We start from the raw sequence: 19,836 nt of genomic DNA on the forward strand, positions 1-19,836 counted from the left end.
GCCTCCCACGTGGGCGCGTGGCACATGCTGGTGGACGCAGGGAGGAAGGCAGGGATGGCCGGGCGCCGAGGAGCCGGAGGGGAGACCACACTGTGTCAGGGCTGGGGTCCTCAGTGGGTGGGTTCCCGGGCTTCGACACCGTCCCAGCACCTCTGGTGGGAGCCGCCAGTTGCCTTCGGCTCACGCCCCTGACTCCATCATCCGGGATCCCCAGCGACACCACATTCAGGGAGAGGGGGGCGCCTGCCTAAGGGGTCAACGAGCCACAGGAAAAGTGGGAGTCCCACGGAGAGCGGGCAGGGAACAGGGCGCCCGTGGGAATGGGGAGGGCCTCCTTCGCGAAGGCTACCAGAGGCCCAGCAGGAAGCCAGAGAGTGTTCCGAAAGTGTCACGGCACCCTAGGGTATGTGGGGTGTGAAGTAGCGCCCGACCTGAGGACTGGGCCGTCCTGTCCACCGCCCCGCCTCAGCTGGCTCCGGCTCCGGAGCGCAGGGACCCCGCCTGGGAAGCAGGTTGCCGGCAGTCCCCGCTCAGTGGGCCCCCTCGGCCACCCCTGGGGCAGGGCGGGGGCGGGGGGCGGCTGGGCCCCGGGGACCAGGCTTTCCCGGGCGGCCCGTGGCCGCACCGCCTCCTCCCGCCGCATACCTTGCCCACAGCCGAGCAGCTGGGAGGCTATTTATAAAGGCGGGTGAGATCAGCGGCCGAGGCTATAAATGCGCGGGCCGCCGCCGGGCCCCACAGGAGCAGCCGCCCGGGGCGCGGGAGCTGCGGGCCGCGCGGCCGGGATGAGCGCCAGCGCCGGTGGCGGCGGCGGGGACAGCGGCGGCGGCAGCAGCAGCAGGTAGGGTTCGGCCGGGGCGCCCTGGGCCCGCCCCCCCTCCCCCCCCCCCGCCGTGCCCGGCGCCTCGAGTGCTCACTGCCCGCCCCCCAACCCGCAGCTCGCAGGCCTCCTGCGGGCCCGAGTCTTCAGGCTCCGAACTCGCCCCCGCCACACCGGCGCCACGGATGCTGCAGGGGCTGCTGGGCTCCGATGACGAGGAGCAGGAGGACCCCAAGGACTACTGCAAGGGTGAGGCCTGGCCTCGGCGCAGGCGGCCAGGTGGCTGCCGCGGGACACAGGGCAGCTGGGGAGGAGGAGGGTGCCGAGGCCGGCCCACGTGGGCCAGGGGCCGGCGGGGCTGGATCGTCCCGGCCCCCCCACCCCAGGAAGGCGCCACCACCCACCACGCTCTATCGACTCCTTCCCCAGGCGGCTACTACCCTGTGAAGATCGGCGACCTGTTCAACGGGCGGTACCACGTGGTGCGCAAGCTGGGCTGGGGCCACTTCTCCACCGTCTGGCTCTGCTGGGATATCCAGTAAGTGACCCTCCGCCCACCACCCCCCCCCCCGGGGCCCAGTGCCAGCGGGGAGCCCACCCCGGGGCTCCGTCGGGGCCACCATGATGCCCCCACGGGTCTGGCCGGGCCGGCGGCCGACGCGGAGCTCCGTGTTGCAGGCGCAAGCGCTTCGTGGCCCTGAAAGTGGTGAAGAGCGCGGGGCATTACACGGAGACCGCCGTGGATGAGATCAAGCTCCTGAAATGTGTGAGGCGCCACCCTCCCCGCTCCCGGCTCCCAGGCAGGGCGGAGTTCCCAGAGGGGCAGGCTCCAGCTGGCTCTGCCTGGGAGGACCTGCGGGAGCAGGCCAGGGAGCCGCAGGCGAGGCCGGAGGTGCTCGGGGGGCGGGGGGGGGGGGGGCGCAGCAGGGAGCAGCTGGTGAGGGCCAGGGTGGAGCCGTTGGTTCGTGGTCGCTTTGCTCCAGGTCCGGGACAGTGACCCCAGTGACCCCAAAAGAGAGACCATTGTCCAGCTCATCGATGACTTCAGGATCTCAGGGGTTAACGGAGTCCGTATCCTTTGCAGGACGAGCAAAGCGGTGTGGCGGCAGCGGTGCCCGCTCCGGCCATCCCAGCTGCCGGGGCCTCGGTTTACTGAGCTGCACAATGGGGGCTTCTCCCTTCTAGTGACACTAGTCTGCAAAATAGCCCCACCGCTTCGAGGGTTGTGTTTGTGCGGGGGCCAGCGGATGACCGGGCGGGCATCGGTTATCCACGGGCATTGCCGAGTTACCCCCAGATGGCAGTGCCGTCCACTGAGGAGCTGCTCCAGAGGCTCTCTGGCAAATACTTGGGCACGGGAGTGCGGCTGGCCTGACAGGCCTCCGTGTCTGCTCCTCCGGTGCCCTGCCCCCGGGACAAGCACCCAAGGTACCTCCCAAGTGGTACACACCCGAGAGTGGCAGGGACACCATAACGACACCGGGCAGGTGGTGCCTCTGCACCGCCAGACCCGGTTGCTCCCCAGCTGCGGGTGGGCAGGGCCCGTGCCCCCCTGCCGTGGGCCCGCCGGCCACCCTTCACTCCCAGCCCCAGATGTGTGCATGGTGCTGGAAGTCCTGGGCCACCAGCTCCTCAAGTGGATCATCAAGTCCAACTACCAGGGCCTGCCCGTGCCCTGCGTCAAGAGCATCGTGAGGCAGGTGAGCATCACGCGTGCTCTGGGAGTGTGGCGAGGCGGCCGGGGCGGGGCTGCGAAAGTTCCGGAGTGGCTCTCCCCAGGTGCTGCACGGCCTGGACTACCTCCACACCAAGTGCAAGATCATCCACACAGACATCAAGCCCGAGAACATCCTGCTGTGTGTGGGCGATGCCTACATCAGGCGCCTGGCCACCGAGGCCACAGAGTGGCAGCAGTCAGGGGCCCCGCCCCCATCCCGCTCCACAGGTACCAGCGCGAGCCTGCGTGGGCCCAGGGAGGGGCCCGTGGGCCTCAGCCCCCGCCTGAGTCTTTGTTCCTTTCTCTCCCCCGACGCTCCGACTGCCCCCCCTCAGTCAGCACTGCCCCCCAGGAGGTCTTGGTAAGTTGGGGTGCCCCTCTTTGCCTGGGCCTCATCTCCCCATCTCCTCAGAGCTCCCTCCTCGGCCTCTCTGGCCCCACCCCCTCCCCACGTCCCTGCCCTCCCCCGGGATGAGGGTGAGACACAGGGTGGGTCGCACACGTGGGCGGTCGCTTGGGCGCCACTGCCTCTGTGGGCGGACGGTGCGTCCAGGGCCACGAGGGGCCCAAGCTGCCCCACCCCCGCCCCCAGGGGAGGCGGGCTCCGAGCTAGACGAAGGCCCATCAGCTGCTCCCAAAAGTCTAGCTTCGGGCAGCGAAGGACTGGCGCCGAGGCGTGGGCCACAGCGGGGTGGCCACCCCGGCGTTTACGTCCTCGGTGGCCCTAGGGCCCAGAGGCCCCGTCCCCCATGAGTATGCAGGCCGCAGGGAGAGGCGTGGGCGCTCAGGGGCTGCGCGGTGGGAACCCTGGGGTGACCCGGGCTCTGATGGCAGCCCGGGAAGCTGTCGAAGAACAAGAGGAAGAAGATGCGGCGCAAGCGGAAACTGCAGAAGCGGCTGCTGGAGGAGCGCCTGCGGGACCTGCAGAGGCTGGAAGCCATGGAGGCGGCGGCCCAGGCCGAGGGTGAGGGGCCGCGGCGCGCGCCCGGCAAGCGCAGGCCACCGGGGTGCCGGCTCACACCCCGCCTCTGCCCCTCTCCCCAGACGCTGGCTCGAGGCTCGAGGGGGGCAGCGGCTCCACCTCCTCTTCCGGCTGCCACCCCGGGGGCGGGGCCGGGGCCGGCCCCTCCCCCGCCTCCTCCTCCTCCCCCGCCACCGGGGGCGAGCGCAGCCTCAGCCCGGGCTCCCAGACGTCAGGCTTCTCGGGCTCCCTTTTCTCTCCCGCCTCGTGCTCCATCCTCTCAGGCTCCTCCAACCAGCGGGAGACCGGGGGCCTCCTGTCGCCCAGCAGTAAGTTGGGCCGGGCCTGCGGGTGGGCTCGGCGGGGCTGGACAGGCGGGGGGCCCAGCCGGCTCAGCCTCTCCCCCTTCTCTTCCTTCTCCAGCACCGTTTGGTGCCTCGAACCTCCTGGTGAACCCCCTAGAGCCCCAAAACGCAGACAAGATCAAGATCAAGATCGCAGACCTGGGCAACGCCTGCTGGGTGGTATGAGCCGGTCTGGAGAGCAGAGTGGGCACCCGGCTGCGAGGGCAGGGGCACAGGCCGGCCTCCTCCGAGCCCCACGGGCCCCGAACCGCCACTCGTCCAGACCCCGGGCTCTGCCTCCTGACACAGACCCGGGACCGAGCCCAGACCAGCGTCCGTCCCATCCAGTCACCAGAACTGGACCCACTGCGAGGGGCGGGGACCCCTGGGAAGAGGCCAGTCCCTCTCGGGACCTCTGGGGACCCTGAGGCTCAGAGGGAGCCCCACTGAGCTCCTTGGTTGCCCAGCCCAGAGGTGGGAGATGGTGGGGGCCGCTGGGGGCGGGCCAGCCGCGGCCCCGGCTCCTCCCCAGGGCTCCCCTTGCCTCCAGCACAAGCACTTCACCGAGGACATCCAGACACGCCAGTACCGGGCCGTGGAGGTGCTGATCGGAGCCGAGTACGGCCCCCCCGCCGACATCTGGAGCACGGCGTGCATGGTACGCCCCAGCTGCCCTGGCCTAGGGCAGGTCCCCCCCCCCCGCCACCCCGCCCCTGCCCCCGCCGGCAGCCTCACCTTCTCCCCCTTCCAGGCCTTCGAGCTGGCCACCGGAGACTACCTATTCGAGCCTCACTCTGGAGAAGACTACAGTCGTGACGAGGGTAGGGGGAGGCCGGCCCTGGGCTCAGCCTGGGGGCCTCCCGGCCGCCCAGCCGCCGCCCAGCCTCCTCTCTGTCCACAGACCACATCGCCCACATCGTGGAGCTTCTGGGAGACATCCCCCCAGCCTTCGCCCTCTCGGGCCGCTATTCCCGGGAGTTCTTCAACCGGAGAGGTAGGGCCGAGCGGGCTCGGGCCCCCTGGATGTGGGGGGTAGGGCAGGGAGCACGGGCTCCAGAACCGGGGAGGGGGGCACGGGGTCCAGGGGCCCCCTTCCTGGCAGAGCCTGACCTCCGGCCCGCTGGCCGGCCCCCAGGAGAGCTGCGGCACATCCACAACCTCAAGCACTGGGGCCTGTACGAGGTGCTCATGGAGAAGTACGAGTGGCCCCTGGAGCAGGCCACGCAGTTCAGCGCCTTCCTGCTGCCCATGATGGAGTACATCCCCGAGAAGCGGGCCAGCGCAGCCGACTGCCTCCGGCACCCTTGGCTCAACCCTTAAGCCCCACAGGCACTCTGTGCAGCTTGAGGCGTGCCTGCCCCCCCACCCCCTCCCAGTGCCTTCAGGGAAAGCCGGACGGCTCCTGCCACCCTGCGAGCCGCCCTTCGGGAGCTGCCCTCCTCCACCCTGCAGCGTAGGAGCTCTCTCGCACCCCGCGCCCCGCGGCAGGGCAGAGAGATGCTGGAGCCAGGCCCGCCATTCAGCATTTGTTCTGTCCCCAGCCCTCACAGAGGGGCCCCGGATGGGAAGTGTGCGTGTTTCTTTTCTTAATAAAGTGTGAACTGAAACGTCAGCGTCCCGGAGTGACAGAAACACAGCAGCCGAGACCAGGGCCCCGGGACGGAAGCTGATTTACTCTGGGTCCACCCACCAAGCCGGGGCGCTGGGAGCGGGAGGGGGAGTGAGCTGAGGCAGGCCCAGGGACAGCCTACGCCTCCACAGCCCGGCCATTGATGATGCGGATGTGGCGGATGATGTCCTGGATGGCTTCCGACGTAGTGCCCTGGCCCCCGATGTCCGGGGTGTGCATCTGCGGGAGACGCGCGAACTTGAGCGCACACCTGAGCCCTGAGCCCTGAGCCCTGAGCCCTACCCCGGCCGCCCGCGGTCTCCCGTGGCTTGCAGGGGCGGGGCCTGCCAGCAGGAGGGCGGTGGTACCAGCTAAGGCCAAGAGAGCCCTCCCCTGGCCGGTACCGCCCTCCCCTTGGGGACAGCAGGAAGTGCCAGGTCATCACCTCGGCCCCTCAGGTAGCACCCCAGCTCAACCCCCACCAGGGGGTGGGGGGGGTGGGGGGGGGTGGGGGGAAAGCGGGAGAAGAGGAGCCTCACGTTTTCGTTGTCCATGGACGCCAACACGGCCTTACGGATGGAGGCGGCATAGGAGTGGAGCCTAAGGAGGGAGGGAAGCTTTTGGTGCTTGGGGCCTGGGGGCTGGCCGGGGGGCTGGCAGCTGGGGGTCACGGAGCTGCTTACTTGAGGTGGTCGAGCATCATGCAACTTGCCAGCAGCGTGGCGGTGGGGTTGGCGATGTTCTTATTGGCAATACTCTTGCCCGTGTTCCTCGTAGCCTCAAGAGGGCAAGACAGGAAAGGGGATGGTAAGAAAGCGGGGTGGGGCACCCGGGAGGCTCAGTCGACTGAGTGTCCCAAGTTCGGCTCAGATCTCACGGTTCGTGAGTTCGAGCCTCGCGTCAGGCTCTGCGCTGACAGCTCAAAGCCTGGAGCCCGCTTCTGTGTCTCCCTCTCTCTCTGCCCCTCCCCTGCTCATGAGTTGTGTGTGTCTGTCTGTCTCTCTCTCTCTCTCGCAAAAATAGACATTAAAAAAAAATTTTTTTAATGGTTTCACACTGTTATGTGAATTTTACCTCATAAAAAAAAAAGACCTATAAATAGAAGCTAAGAGACCGACAAAACGTGGTCTCTCTGTACGATACGATATCATTGAGCCACCGTAAGGAATGTTGTTGGGGCATATAGCCATGCCACAGTGTGGATAGGCCTTAAAAATACTACGTTAATGGGGCGCCTGGTTGGCTCAGTCGGTTGAGCCTCCCGCTCTTGATTTCAGCTCAGGTCATGATCCTAGAGTTGTGTGACTGAGCCCCACATCGGGCTCCACACTGAGCATAACTGCTTAGGATTCTCTCTCTCCCTCTGCCCCACTCCCCTGCTCACACGCTCTTTCTCTAAAATTAAGGAAAACGAAATACTGCGCTAAGGGAGAGAAGCCAATCATAGAAGGCCACACGGTATACGACTCCGTGTAGGAGATGGCCAGAAAAGGCAAAGCCAGAGGGACAACAAAGCAGATGAGTGGTGGCCAGGGACTGGGCGGGGGGTGCGAGTAACAACCAACAAGCACAGGGTTTCTTCTTTTTTTTTTTTTTAAAGATTACGTATTTGCTTTGAGAGAGAAAGAGAGTACAAGCGGGGTAGGGGCAAAGAGAGAGGGAGAGAGAGAATCCCAAGCAGGCTCCACGCTGTTAGCACAGAGCCCAGTGCAGGGCTCGAACTCACAAACCGTGAGATCATGACCTGAGCAGAAATCAAGAGTCAGTTGCTCAACCGACTGAGCCCCCCAGGTGCCCCCAATACTGGGGGGACGACAACATTCTGGACGAGACAGTGGCGATGGCCACGCCATATCCTATACTTTCGGCGAAGTGGACGAGATGCGAACTCTCTAGCACAGAAAGGCCAGCGGCCCTGGCGACACTCACCGTCTCAAACACGGCGTACACGTGGCCGTAGTTGGCCCCAGCCACGAGGCCGGGGCCCCCGACCAGTCCTGCGCAGACATTGTTGACGATGTTCCCGTAGAGATTAGGCATCACCATGACATCAAACTGCTGGGGCCGGGACACCAGCTGCAGGGCAAGGGGGGACAGGCAGAAAAGCTGGAGCGCACGGGAAGCCCACCGCGCCGGAGGCAGGTCGCCGTGGAACCCGGCAGGCCACCTACCTGCATGGTGGTGTTGTCCACGATCATGTTCTCAAAGGTGATCTGGGGGTAGCGGGCTGCCACCTCCTTGCAGCACTGGAGGAAGAGCCCGTCGCCCAGTTTCCTAGGAGGGGAGCACAAGACGCCAGCTTGGCCACTGTTAACAGTCAGCCGGAGGCACGGGGTATACAGACGGCCAGAGAAGCCGGGTTCTGACCCCTGACCAGTCCCCCGCCTGTACGACGGGCATCATCCTGCTCTGCGGGCCCACAGTATGCGCTGTGGTGACGCCGCGGCTGGGCAAGGGGCGAGAGGGCACGCCCCTGGGCACAGCCCCTTGGGGGGCAGCGGGGTCCGGGGCCCCAAGTCCCTAAGAGCGGGGCGGAGGAGAGTGTTCAATTCAGCCGTTTCACAACTGCTTGCGGAACGGGCAGGGACACGGCAGGGGTGGGACGTACATGATGTTGGCCTTGTGCACGGCTGTCACTTTCTTGCGCCCGCTCTCCTGAGCCAGTTTGAAGGCATATTCGGCGATGCGCAGGGACTTGGCCTTGGTGATGATTTTCAGGCTCTCCACCACTCCAGCCACACTCTGGGACAGACGGGGAGAAGAGTCCCTCCAGCACAAGCTTCTCCTTGGGCCTGGCCAGGCTTGTCCCCAGCCCCCACGACCCAAGACAATAAGGGGACAGCCTGGGTCCCACCCACCTCGTGTTCTAGGCTGCTGTACTCGCCCTCTGTGTTTTCCCGGACAATGAGGATATCTATGTCCCTGTGCCGGGTCACCACTCCTGGCAGGCTCTTACAGTGGATGACATTGGCATAGAGGTCCAGGCTGGTACTGGGAACACAGAGAGAAGAGCAGCCGGCCGGTGCCACGACCGTCTGCTGCCCCTGCCGAGCCCCCACCCTGTGCGCTGGGCTCTCACCGAAGGATGTTGTTTCGGGATTTGTGGGACGGTGGCAGGTTATGGTTGGTTTCAATATTACCTGCGGGACGGAAAAAAGACAGGCTGGAGAGGGGGTCCCTGGGCTCAGCGATGCCACCACATCCCCCATCCTGAGCAAGGGAACGCGTGCCCAAGGCAGCATCAAGCAGAGGAGGTGGCTTTACCGGCAGAGGTACCTCACAGAGCGCCAGGGTGGTCTCTCACGTAAGCCCCGCGAGGGCAGAGAGTGCGTGCGGTTCACTGAGGGGTTCCAAGGGCCTAGAGAGGGACTGGCACGCAGCGGGCACTCGATAAATACTTAATGAACAAACAGATGAATGAACAAGGGTTGGCAGCTGGCTAGGAGACCGTGCCAGACCCCGGGCAGGAAATGGCAAGATCGGGGTCTGGCTGGAGAGAAAGTGACCACTCCTGCTCACTAACCGGCTGGCTAGCCAGCCTGGCGCCAGCAATGTGACCTTGGCTGGCGTCACCGTCAGGCCCTGCATCGAGGCGCCACATGAGCCCCAGTTCAGGGGCAGGTGGTGGCTGCCTGGAAAAGACTACAGTCTGGGCCGGGGCGGACCTGGGCAAAAAGAACGGGCGCAAGAGGGGGTCAGCAGCCTCCGAGAAAAGGCGGTCAGAGGGTGCCTCAAAGAGCAGGCTTTTCTCAGGGCCCACTGGGGCCACCGCCCCCTCCAAGTCACGCCCTGCCCACACCGCCTTTGCCCACAATGCCTCAGACACCCTTCAGTTGCCACGCTGGCCCCTCTGCTTGCCTGCCAGGGGCTGGGGCTCCACCCGGGTTCAGCTCTGCTCACACAGAGCAGGTGATGGGCTATAGCTTACAGAACGAGTAATGCAAGCATTTTGAGAACACGTACCAAGTCCAGGCAAACAGAGGAAGGGCTAGAATTCCTGCCTGGAACACCCACAGCTGTGCCAGCTACGGGCAACGCGGCGGGAGAGGGTTAAAACCGCATCCCTGTGACATACGGCTTGTGAGAAAAAGACCCCGAGGGTCAAAGCTGACCCCGGCAGAGAGGGCTGCGCCCCAGGAGAGAAGGGGGTGGGGGAAGCCCTTTACTGAACAGGCTCCTGTCCAGCCTAGTGCCACAAGCTCTCAGAATCGCGGCACAGACCCCAAAAGTTTCTGTCCACTCTCCAAGCCCGAGGGTCCTCCCCAGCCAGAAAAACCCTAAAGTCCGAGTCGTGCGGCCCCAGGGACAAGTGTGTGTCGGCTTGGAAATGAGAGGGATCGTGCACGGTGCCCCGCCCTGGCCCCCACGCTCACCCTTCAGGGCCACACGGTTCCGGCGGATGGCCATGATGGCATTGCGGATGTCCTCTTCGTCAGCGTTGGAGCTCACGTGCACCTCTTCAAAGTCCACCGGCACACATGCGTGCCTGGGGCAGAACTGGGTCAAGGTGGCGAGCCCCAGGCCTCCCCCACGCCTCTTCTAGGAAGCCCACCTGGACTGCTGGGCGCAGAGGCCCGGCCACCGCCGCCGTCCACCCTGACCTGGCTCTGCCTGAGGGGAGACGGGGTCGACCTGCGCCAACTGACGGGGAGATACTTGAACTCTATGACACGGTTAGCAGCAGGACTGCTGCCACCTTCCTCGTGCCCGGGATCACAGGCACTGGGACAAAAGGCCTGGGCTTTCAGCCCTCCTGCCGCTGCCTCAAGGGGCGCTGGGGCGGAGCCCTGGCCAGCGGGCTTCTGGGCTGACGGTCCCTCTTGGCACAGTTCTCAAGCCCCCCCGCCCCGCTGGGGTAGAAGCTCCCCTAGGGGTACGGGTCAAGGGGAGGTAGGCCCAGGGGCCGTGTACCTGAACACAGACTTGACATGCAACATGAGCTCTGGCCCGATGCCATCCCCCGGGATCATGGTCACCGTGTGCCGCCCACCATACTTAGCCGACGGAGGCTGGAGAGACGGGAAGGTGAGGGTGGGCCCGGTGGGCCGGCCAGCCATGAGGTTCCAGCTTGGGGTTACCTGACCCCGCCACCCCAGCCCAGACAAGTTAATCACGGTGGGGGGAGGGGTTCCTTGGTCGGGAGGGTGGCGGCAGAAGCAGTCCCCACCCCCGCCTGGACTTGGCTCAATCCCAGAGCAACTAAAAGCCCGAAAACTTAACAGGCAGATGAGAGGAATACTCACAATTGTCTGTTGCTAGAGGAGGGACAGAAAGGAAGAAGACACGAATCAGCCAGGGTTGGAGGAACGAGGCTGTGCCCAGGGAATGGGGATACTGTGCAGTGCGCTTCGGGTGAGGAGGGGTGGGCGACCTCTGAGACTGGCACAGCACACATACGTGCACGCACGCACACACCTACGTGCGCACAGACAGGTGCATACGTGCATAAACACTAGCGTTCTCGGGCGCACACACATGCACACGCGCGTACACGCTCTGGCAGGTACTTACGGAGAAGCTCCTCCGGGGGGCCTCGTGGGCACCTAGAACCTGGCGAAGAGAACCAGATGCCAGCGGTTGTCGTCCGGCCCAGAAAGTCGAGTCGGTAAAGGCCAGCTGAACTCTTGGCAGGGAAGAGGAACCGTCCCCCCCATGCCCAGCCAGGTCCCTCGCATCATCCCTCCGCCTCACCCCTGCACCATCATGTGGTGAACGGCACGTGGTACGCGCCCAAATGGCCCAAGAGCCTCCATTTCCCAAGGAGCAGCCAGTCAAGGCATCGTGGAGGGTCGCGGCGACCCTCTATGCTTCCGTCAGCTCTGCAATCAGCTCTTAATCAACTTAAGAAATGCTTCTCTCTTGTGTTGTCTGATTCTTTATTAGCCAATAACTAGTCCTGCCCAGCGATGTTTGTTGTCTGTAACGTGGAAAAGTTGGCACACTGCACGTGGCAAACCCTGGAGCGGCCACAACAATCATTTTGTCATTTTTAAAATCTTTTTTCCTTATGGGGCGCCTGGGTGGCTCGATCGGTTAAGCATCCGACTCTTGATTTTGGCTCAGGTCATGATCTCACGGTTCATGGAATCGAGGCCCCACGTCGGGCTCTGTGCTGACAGTGCGGAGCCTGCTTGGGGTTCTCCCTCTCTCTCCGTCTCAAAATAAATGAGCGAAACTTAAAAATGTATAAAAACATCTTGTTCCTTATGACAAAAACAACACACAGTCCTAACACGGAGATCAGAACAAAAAGATAGCACCCAGTCCCCTGTCCACCCAGAGACAGCCACTGTTGGCATCGTGGGAACGGCCCTCCGGAATCACGAGTCCAAAGCAAACGCGCCAGGGAAAAATCGAACCATTTTTAGAAGAATAACAGACACCAATCTCTCAGAGGGCTTTTACGAAGGACTGCAAAACTGCTCTGTGGCCTACGTGGAAGATGAATGTCCTCGACCCCCCGACTCCGAAACAGCCATGTTTAGCCACCCCAATGCCATGTCTGACAGCTTCAGAGTAAAAACCATCCGAGTCAAAGGGGACGGCTGTTGAGCAGTGATCCATCTAGGGTCCCCGCACAGTCCTGGAGGTAGACGCCTGTCTGCCACGTGCCACTGTGGAGGGCCTAGGCATCCTCACTCTGCTCCTGCTGCTCCCCACCTGGGAACACACCCAGTGTCTCTCAATCCAAAGAGGCAGGGGCAGAGCCAAGGTCCTTTTTGTCACTTGGAGATGCTCTGCCAATTTCCCGCTGGGGCAGCATCAGAGGATTCCAGCCAACGGCAGGGTCACCGTGGCCATCTTGCAAAGAGCCATACCTTCCTGCTAGAAGTCTAGAAAGCTCAGACAGAGGCTGATCATCCCCTCTGGGTTTCCCACGCTGGTATTCACAAGGCGGCCACTCGCACAGGCTCTGGCGGCATAGGTGTGCCACTCACTCAGCCAAGCCAGGGGCCAGGAGGGAGGTGACTACTAGGACAAAAGGCTTCGGGGTATCTGCTCATCCATGTGGCCCCTGGATCTGCAGCCACAGGCACACTCAGGGCTTTCCAATTTTCCTTTCTAGCACTTGTCAGTATCTGGACTCATCTTTTTTTTTTTTTTTTTTTTTTTGAGAGAGAGAGAGAGAGAGAGAGAGAGGGAGAGAGAGAAGGCACACAAGCAGGGGAGGAGCAGAGGGAGAGGAAGAGAATCCTAAGCAGGCTCCACACTCAGTGTGGAGCCCAACCCATGAATTCACGACTGGAGATGAAATCAAGAGTCTGATGCTTAACCACCCAGGCACCCCTGGATTCACCTTACTTGTAGGCTCTCGACATGACTTGTGGAAGGAGGCTTCCACCGCCTTTCTTCCAGGAAGCCTTCTCTGATGCCCTAAGGCTGCCAAGTTGTTGGTCCCCCTTGGCTGACACAACCAGTCTCAGGTCAAGGCACTGCCCAGCTACCAACCATTCACTGTCCCCACCCCCCCCCCCCAACCACCCCACCAACCACAATATCCTTAGGTTGTTGTCCCTAGCAACTGCCTCGGTCCCTCCCCAACCCCGAAGTCCTTGAGGCTGGAAGCCATATCGGTCCAATTTCCTACTGTCATCCCAAGACCGAACAGAATGCCTGGTCCAGAGCTCAGACATAAGAAACATTTCCTGAATTAATGAACGCGCCAGAAAATGAAGGAAGAGATGGTGGGCTTGGGGGTCAGGGAGGCCTCGGTCTAAACCCACCATCTCTTGGTAGCAAACAGTTTAACCTTGCTGAGCTTCCTGTCTAAAACCCACGGAACAGAGGCACCCACTTCACGTGGCTGCTGGGAGGACGCAGCAAGCCATTTGGCCCCCAGCAGGGCAGGCCCACTCCTTCGCTACACCAGCCCCTTAGGCCAGTTTTCATGGCTGATGTCCAGTGGTGGGAGCGGCATGCGGTGGACCCCTACAGCTCCCAGCAGTAAATCCTCCTGGGAGTCCGCTGGTGCTACGCAGGTAACTCGGCCACGGTGGTGAGCTGCCCCCCTCACCTAGCTCTGTATCTGGGCCACCACCCCCACCGCCCGCCTTGGATCACATCACCACCTGGGCTAAACCTCTCCCTCACCTGGTCCCGATGCTAGATGTTTCCTTCAGGCTTTAGCCAAAGCCCCAGAGAGCTCTCAAGATAGACTTACTCCCCTGACCTTGCTCAGGACAGATACAGGCACCTTCCCTCGAGGGCTTACACAGGTTCTACCTCACCCCTATGCCACCCTGTGACGCTACCCATCAGAGACGCCCAGTTGAAGGCAGGATGGGACATACGCGCAGGCCTGCCGCTCACTCGTTAAGCAGGGAGGTGGACCGTCAGCCATGCTGTGATGGCGCCACAGAAAGAAAGGGGTCCTGGGTGGTATGTGTTCCTGACAAAGGATTCCCATGCTCCATATCTTAGCGAGGCTCCTTTCCCTGGCATGTTTATGGTACATCAAGTGCCGATGGTGGCTGCATGTTTTTCCCACAAGGTCCCAATCAGTCGGACCAAAGATCTACGGTTCATCTCTAAAGCTTCCCATACCCAGGACAACCAGTCTCAGGGCAAGGCACTGCCCAGCTACCAACCATTCACTGCCCTCCCCCCACCCTAACGTGGACACAAGCACACATAGAAGGGGAGGTCAGGGAGGACACAAAAGTCTTCACCAAGACACCAAGGGAGCCCAGCTGCCAGAGCCGTCAGGGCCTCTGGCAAGTCCCTCATCAGCAAGTTAAGAGAAATGAGAATTTCATAAAGCATAAGCTGGCAAAGGGTAGTCTTCCCGAGGGGTCAGAAGGCAGAGGCATAGCACATGCGTCCACAAGGAGTGTCAGCAAAGTCACAGGATCCTGGAAGGTCAGGGTGGGCTAGATCCTTTGAGACAAGGGGGAAATTGGAACCCAGGGACAGGATGGGTGGCCACACTGTAGGTTAGTTGGGGGGAGCCAGGCCGGGAGGTCATACCTCTTGTGCCCTAAAGTCAGTCTTGGCTCGCTGATGCTTCGGATGGCTTCTGACCCACCCAGGGACTAAGTTATCCTCATTTAAGTGTGTAAAGAGAGAGGAATGAGACTTGAGTGAATAACCAAGGTCCTAAACGGAGAACTGCGGAAACAAAGCCCCCACGGCCACCCCACCTCACCAGCGTCAGAAAATCTAGCTCCCTCCCATTCTGGACGCCTGCGGGATGAAAAAGCATCTGGAACTATAAAAATGTCGGGGGGGTGGGTGGGTGATGTCCGGAACACTTGGCAAAATTCGGTTCTCCAACTCCACAGGGACAAGTGACAAAAAGGTCCGCAACAGAAAAACCCGAGGAGGTACTGGGGCTAGGAACAGGATTCCTGAGGCCGCAAGAGGAAGGCGGGCCGGGACACGTGACCGCTTCGGCAGGGCTCCCACAGTATACTAGGGAGTTGACACTCTGCCGGCCGCTGCCCGCTCTCCCCGCCCCTCCGGGGCTCCCCCCGCCCAAGACCCAGACCCCTGGGAAAGCCCAACAAAGGGCCAACTTGATCCAATCCCCTCACTGACAGCGGAGGCAGCCAATCAACTCCGGCGCGTAGCCCTCACCCCGCCCCTCACGGGGCCCACAGCCAATCGGGCTGCAAGACGCTCCGCAAGCCAGCCGCCCTCGGCCCGGCCCAGCGAGCGCTGCGGCTGTCCCCGCGGCCCGCTGCCCCTTCTCACCTCCCAAGGACGGCAGAGGAGGGCCGGTCTGAGCACCGCTTTCGCAGCGCCACCGATGACCGCCGCCACCTTCAGCGCCATGACGGAAAGTGAGAACCGCCGCACGTCCAGACACGTAGACACCGCTCTCGCGAGAGCTTGGCAGGGCGCGAAGTGCCGGGAGCCGGCATGGACCCAGTAGTGCGCACGCGCGCTGACGCGCCGGTTCTCACGCCCCCTTCCGGCGCCGAGAGCGCCACCGTCGCCGCCGCCGCCGCCGCCGCCGTCGCCATCTTGATGGGGCGGCCACCGAGGCCTCTGGTCTGGGGAGGGGACACGTCAGTGCCGCCTGTGGCGTCACTGGCCCGCCTGGCCCGCCGGCGCCTGATTGGCTGCCCCCGCTGCTTACGCGTCGCGCTTCCTCGTCTGCCCCTCGTGTTCAGGGGAGTCTCTCCCTTTTTCTCTCGGCAGAGAAGAGGCGATGGCGGCGCTGGCATCTCTCGGCGCCCTGGCGCTACTCCTGCTGTCCAGCCTCTCCTGCTGCTCAGGTAGCGGCCTGGCCGGAGCCCCTTTCTGGCGAGCCTCTCTCCCACGACTGGTGGTGCGTGGGGGGAGGAGGGGTGCGGGCGAAGCGGGGTTCTGGGCCTTCTTCCTCCGAGAGGCAGGTGGCCCCGGGGCGCGGCGACCGAGGCCACCACACGCTCCTGCACCACACACGTTTACCCAGCGGCCAGGCTGCTGGAAGAAACAGCCAAAACTTCCCAAACCTACCCCCCCCCCCCCCCGCCGTCCGCCCCTCCGAGGAAGAGTACCAGAGTCTGTCTCGTTCCCAGCTCCAGCAGGGAAAGTGACATACGTCCCTGCTCCCACCCGGAGTTCCCAGTCCTGGAGGGGTGGGGGTGGTCGGACAAGAGCAAAACTCGGCAGCGCAGGGCTATCCGGGTGAAAGACTAGGCTAGTGGGAGAGGAGCCACCTGACCCGGTGCAGTGGGGCCAGGCCTCCCCAGGAAGGGAGCTGTAAGTGAAGAGAGGAAGCGGGGATGGGGCCCGGCAGAAGGACCATGAACGTGGGCAAGTTAGATTGGAAAAGAGGGAAGAAAGGGGAAAAGGTTGGGGGAGGGCTTGAGTGCCGGGCCAGACCCTTGACTTTTTCCCTGAGGCCCTGGTGTATTCTTACAGGGCTTTTCAGCAGAGTTGAGCCACGGTCAGATCTACATGTACATTCTTGAGAGATTCTTAACACCTGGTGGCGGGGTCCTTGCAGGAGCCAGCGCTAAGTCTGGGGGGGCCTGAGTCAGGGATACTTTGTACACATTCACTTTACCTATGCGCCACACCACGCCGCCACTCGGGCCAGTGCCTTTGGTGCCTGGAGGGTTTCATCAGCCTAACTGGCTTCCCTACCCGCGCCCTTCTCACCTGCCCCTCAGGAATTACCCATGGTGTAGCCAGGGGTGTCTGGAAGGGACAAACCTGACTAAAACCCTGTGGTGCTCCACAAGGTCCTTAGGAAAAAAGCCAAGCTTAGCGGGGCACAGATGTGGCCCCTGAGAACCAGCCCCCACTAACGTTCCCAGGCATCTTCCTCCTGCTGCCCAGCTGCAAAGCTTCTCTGTCTGCCTCATGCATGGCTGTGCCAGGACACATTCAGAGAGCAGCTGGCTGAGAACTTTCCCACTGGTAGCATCTGCTTGGCACCCTGTGATTTAGGCAGTGTCCTTCCTTCCCTGCAGCCTCGAGCAGCGTGATGATGGCTGAGGCAGCCTCCTTTCTCTCGGGGCAGCCCTGTTAAAGGGTACAAGCTGTGCCCGTTTCCTTCCCTCGGAGGCACTGGGGCCAGTCTTGGCCTTCTGCCAGCCGTGGGTGGGGGCAGAGACCCTTGCATCTCAAGCCCTCACGGGTTGCAAGCTGCACCATGCTTGGTGTCTGCGGAGGGTGCCTTCAATAAACCGGCCAGGGCTGTGCACGGCTCTGAGTCGAGGTCCGGCTGCAACCCCAAGCCCTCGCATGGCTTCCGTGTCCATAGGTCCAGCCACAGGCCCCGCTTGTGCAGTGAGTCCGTCCTGCTGCTGCCGCCTCCACCCCCTCCCACGTGCGTGCTCGCTCACCTGCTCTTCTTTTGCCCTTAACGCTGAGGTTCCGCCTGTACAAAGCCTTCGCAGCCCTGGCCTTTCCTTCAAGGCCATCCCACCCTACCCCTTCCACCGCCACTGCACTTCTGACTGAGTGTTCGGATCTGTCTCTCACATCCCACCTGACAGGTTCCAAAGGGCCCCGTGTGTCAGGCCCCGACAAGGTCTGGGAAGTGGGTTTGGGCAGTCCCTTCTCCCCCCCAGCCCAGCACCCACAAGTTGGGCCTTACGTAAGCACGTCTGCCTTCTCCCCACAGCAGAGGCCTGCGTGGAGCCCCAGATCACCCCTTCCTACTACACCACCTCGGATGCCGTCATTTCCACTGAGACTGTTTTCATCGTGGAGATCTCCCTGACGTGCAAGAACAGGGTCCAGGTGAGGCAGGGTCCAGGGGGGATTCAGCCAGAGCCAGAGGTCCACAGGGAGCCTGGGACCTTGGGCATCAGGTCCTCACTGGCAGTCGATGGGATCAGACCCAAGGACCCATGTAGACCGAGGGAGATGGAGGATTTTGACTTACGGGTAGAGGAGAGAGGGTAGGGCACAACCAGGCCAGACTGTGTGAAGCAGGTGTTAAGAGAACATTTTCCTAGTCTGCCTCGGTGTGGAAACGTAGGTAGACGTCTTGCTGTGCCTTGTAAGGGTGCTGGGAAATGAGAAACAGCAGAGGTTCGGCTCCTGAGCGCCCACAGCCCGGAGCCCTTTCCTGGTTGCTGTTTGTCTAGGTGGTCTTTTCTGAGTGCAACACTCCTTGGGTGGCTCGGGGGCACCCCCTGACCCCAACACCCTCTCCCAGGCTCAGAGGAATGAGTACACTTCAGTTACCCCACCCGTGTTCACAGTTAACAGGCTTGCCGTGGGTTAGGGAGGTCGGGCCATGGCGGGTAGACGTGCAGAGGCAGTAACAGCATCAACGGGGGTCGGCTTCCTGGCATCGCTCCGGTTGCGGCAGGCCTACCTCCATGGCTCTTACGTGGTGCCCCCTGCCAGACACAGTGTGGTCCCCAAGTGTGCCCAGCCTCCCTGCCCACAGGCCACGAGTGCTGCTGTGAGCAGCACAGTGGGGTTTCTGCTGACTTGGGGGGGGGGTGGAGAAGGTGACTCTCTCTTTGTCCCGTCCCAGAATATGGCTCTTTATGCTGATGTCAGTGGAAAACAATTTCCCGTGACCCGGGGCCAGGACGTGGGACGTTATCAGGTAAGGGATGCTGATGCCGCGGTTGTCATTTGGGGGGAGGCCACCTGCCCACCGGCATGACTTTGAAGCCCTGGGGATGGCCCAGTGGAGCAGGATTGCGGTTGTTTGACTCAGGCTGCGGGTGGTGGTACTGCGTCAGTGCTGCCGGGGGGCCTGGATGTGTCCACTGTGCCCACCTCGGTCAAACCTACCCAACCCAGGTGTCCTGGAGCCTAGACCACAAGAGTGCCCATGCAGGCACCTATGAGGTCAGATTCTTTGACGAGGAGTCCTACAGTCTGCTGAGGAAGGTGAGTATCAGCGACCCGGAGCCCCGCCCAGGCCTACAGGAGGGAGGGTGCACCTCGCTTCCACGGCCACCTTCGCCCTGTAGTGCCTCTTACCCGAGCTCCAGGCCGCTAGGGGCCTTGCCTTCACAGAGAAGGCTGACCCAGGGTCGGGGGTGGGGGGGGTGGCGTGCCTTCCTGACCACCTGTCACGCCTGTGCCCGCACCTTCCGCGTTTCTCTCTTGCCCGGCTCTTCTGTCTTCCGTGGCTTGGGCCAACGTTCCTGCCCGCCCAACCTCTCCCCACCCTGCCTGGCGGCACCCCTGACCCTAGCATCTCCTTGCAGGCTCAGAGAAATAATGAGGACGTTTCTATCATCCCACCCCTGTTCACAGTCAGTGTGGACCATCGGGTAAGCGTGCTGAAGAGGCCAGCCGGTCTCAGGGGAAGCAGGGAGCAGGCCACAAGCCTTGCCCTTTTTGAGGGGTGGGGACGGGCCGGGAGAGGGTCGGTGTGCCTTCGCGCCCTAGAGGGCAGGTGGCCGGGGCTGGCTGGTTCCTCGCCCTTCTCTCCCCCTGAGGTGGCTTTGGTCTCCTTTCTTGCAGGGCACCTGGAATGGACCCTGGGTCTCTACCGAGGTACTGGCTGCAGCCATTGGCCTGGTGATCTACTACCTGGCCTTCAGTGCCAAGAGTCACATTCAGGCTTGAAGGTGGCACCGAGGGGCCCTCCTTGCTGCTTTCAATAAACAGTTGCTGGCCGTCACCGGTATTCAGGACGTGGGCTCCTGACTTGCGTTGTCGTGCCTTCTGCACATGCGCGGAGCTGGGCCACCGGTCCCCTTAGCCACCTGGATGGCGCAGGCACTGGCTGGGGCCTCGCTCTGCTGTCGCAGGCTGTCCTTCCTTGGCCCCCAGTTGGGCCTTCCCTGCCCGGTGCCCACGGTGTCTGTCTTCTGCCTCTCCCAGCTGCCCGCATAGGTTTGGGCAGGCCGTGGGGTTGCGCTTCTACCCAGCACCTGCTGTCTTCCGGCGGAGGGGACGGCCTCGTTCTCTCCCGCCCTCACCTGGCCGCTGCACGGCAGGGTCTCTGTGGCCCGCCTGGGAGAGGGCCCG

The 19,836-nt window shown here is 62.7% G+C and overlaps 3 protein-coding genes across 9 annotated transcripts; 2 read left to right on the top strand and 1 right to left on the bottom strand.

Annotated features, from left to right (window-relative positions):
* Positions 1 to 705: 705 nt before the first annotated feature.
* On the top strand, positions 706 to 5,449 carry SRPK3 (SRSF protein kinase 3). Of its 5 annotated transcripts, XM_045473164.1 has the most exons (15): positions 709 to 841; positions 939 to 1,069; positions 1,250 to 1,358; positions 1,499 to 1,586; positions 1,804 to 1,891; positions 2,414 to 2,520; positions 2,600 to 2,765; positions 2,873 to 2,898; positions 3,372 to 3,501; positions 3,582 to 3,827; positions 3,922 to 4,022; positions 4,393 to 4,500; positions 4,594 to 4,663; positions 4,744 to 4,836; positions 4,978 to 5,449. In XM_045473164.1, exons 1-15 carry the CDS (start codon positions 714 to 716, stop codon positions 5,160 to 5,162), a joined length of 1,776 nt encoding a protein of 591 aa, XP_045329120.1. In that variant the 5' UTR covers positions 709 to 713; the 3' UTR covers positions 5,163 to 5,449. The 5 variants fall into 5 exon arrangements, with proteins under 5 accessions (XP_045329117.1, XP_045329118.1, XP_045329119.1 ...); XM_045473162.1 differs by having other exon boundaries at positions 707 to 841; positions 1,804 to 2,520; XM_045473163.1 differs by having other exon boundaries at positions 708 to 841; positions 4,594 to 4,836.
* Positions 5,450 to 5,496: 47 nt separating this feature from the next.
* On the bottom strand, positions 5,497 to 15,286 carry IDH3G (isocitrate dehydrogenase (NAD(+)) 3 non-catalytic subunit gamma). Of its 2 annotated transcripts, XM_045473185.1 has the most exons (13): positions 15,145 to 15,283; positions 10,963 to 11,001; positions 10,695 to 10,706; positions 10,363 to 10,460; positions 9,825 to 9,937; positions 8,531 to 8,591; positions 8,310 to 8,442; positions 8,060 to 8,193; positions 7,623 to 7,725; positions 7,381 to 7,527; positions 6,135 to 6,229; positions 5,991 to 6,051; positions 5,497 to 5,691 (listed from the first exon to the last, which is right to left on the bottom strand). In XM_045473185.1, exons 1-13 carry the CDS (start codon positions 15,223 to 15,225, stop codon positions 5,590 to 5,592), a joined length of 1,179 nt encoding a protein of 392 aa, XP_045329141.1. In that variant the 5' UTR covers positions 15,226 to 15,283; the 3' UTR covers positions 5,497 to 5,589. The 2 variants fall into 2 exon arrangements, with proteins under 2 accessions (XP_045329141.1, XP_045329142.1); XM_045473186.1 differs by lacking the exon at positions 10,695 to 10,706 and having other exon boundaries at positions 15,145 to 15,286.
* Positions 15,287 to 15,429: 143 nt separating this feature from the next.
* On the top strand, positions 15,430 to 19,492 carry SSR4 (signal sequence receptor subunit 4). Of its 2 annotated transcripts, none has more exons than XM_045473224.1 (6): positions 15,430 to 15,671; positions 17,516 to 17,631; positions 18,380 to 18,454; positions 18,655 to 18,744; positions 19,068 to 19,133; positions 19,327 to 19,492. In XM_045473224.1, exons 1-6 carry the CDS (start codon positions 15,605 to 15,607, stop codon positions 19,429 to 19,431), a joined length of 519 nt encoding a protein of 172 aa, XP_045329180.1. In that variant the 5' UTR covers positions 15,430 to 15,604; the 3' UTR covers positions 19,432 to 19,492. The 2 variants fall into 2 exon arrangements, with proteins under 2 accessions (XP_045329180.1, XP_045329179.1); XM_045473223.1 differs by having other exon boundaries at positions 15,441 to 15,671; positions 17,513 to 17,631.
* The last annotated feature ends 344 nt before the right edge of the window (positions 19,493 to 19,836 follow it).

Source organism: Leopardus geoffroyi, chromosome X (assembly GCF_018350155.1).
Source record: "Leopardus geoffroyi isolate Oge1 chromosome X, O.geoffroyi_Oge1_pat1.0, whole genome shotgun sequence".
NCBI classification, from domain to species: domain Eukaryota; kingdom Metazoa; phylum Chordata; class Mammalia; order Carnivora; family Felidae; genus Leopardus; species Leopardus geoffroyi.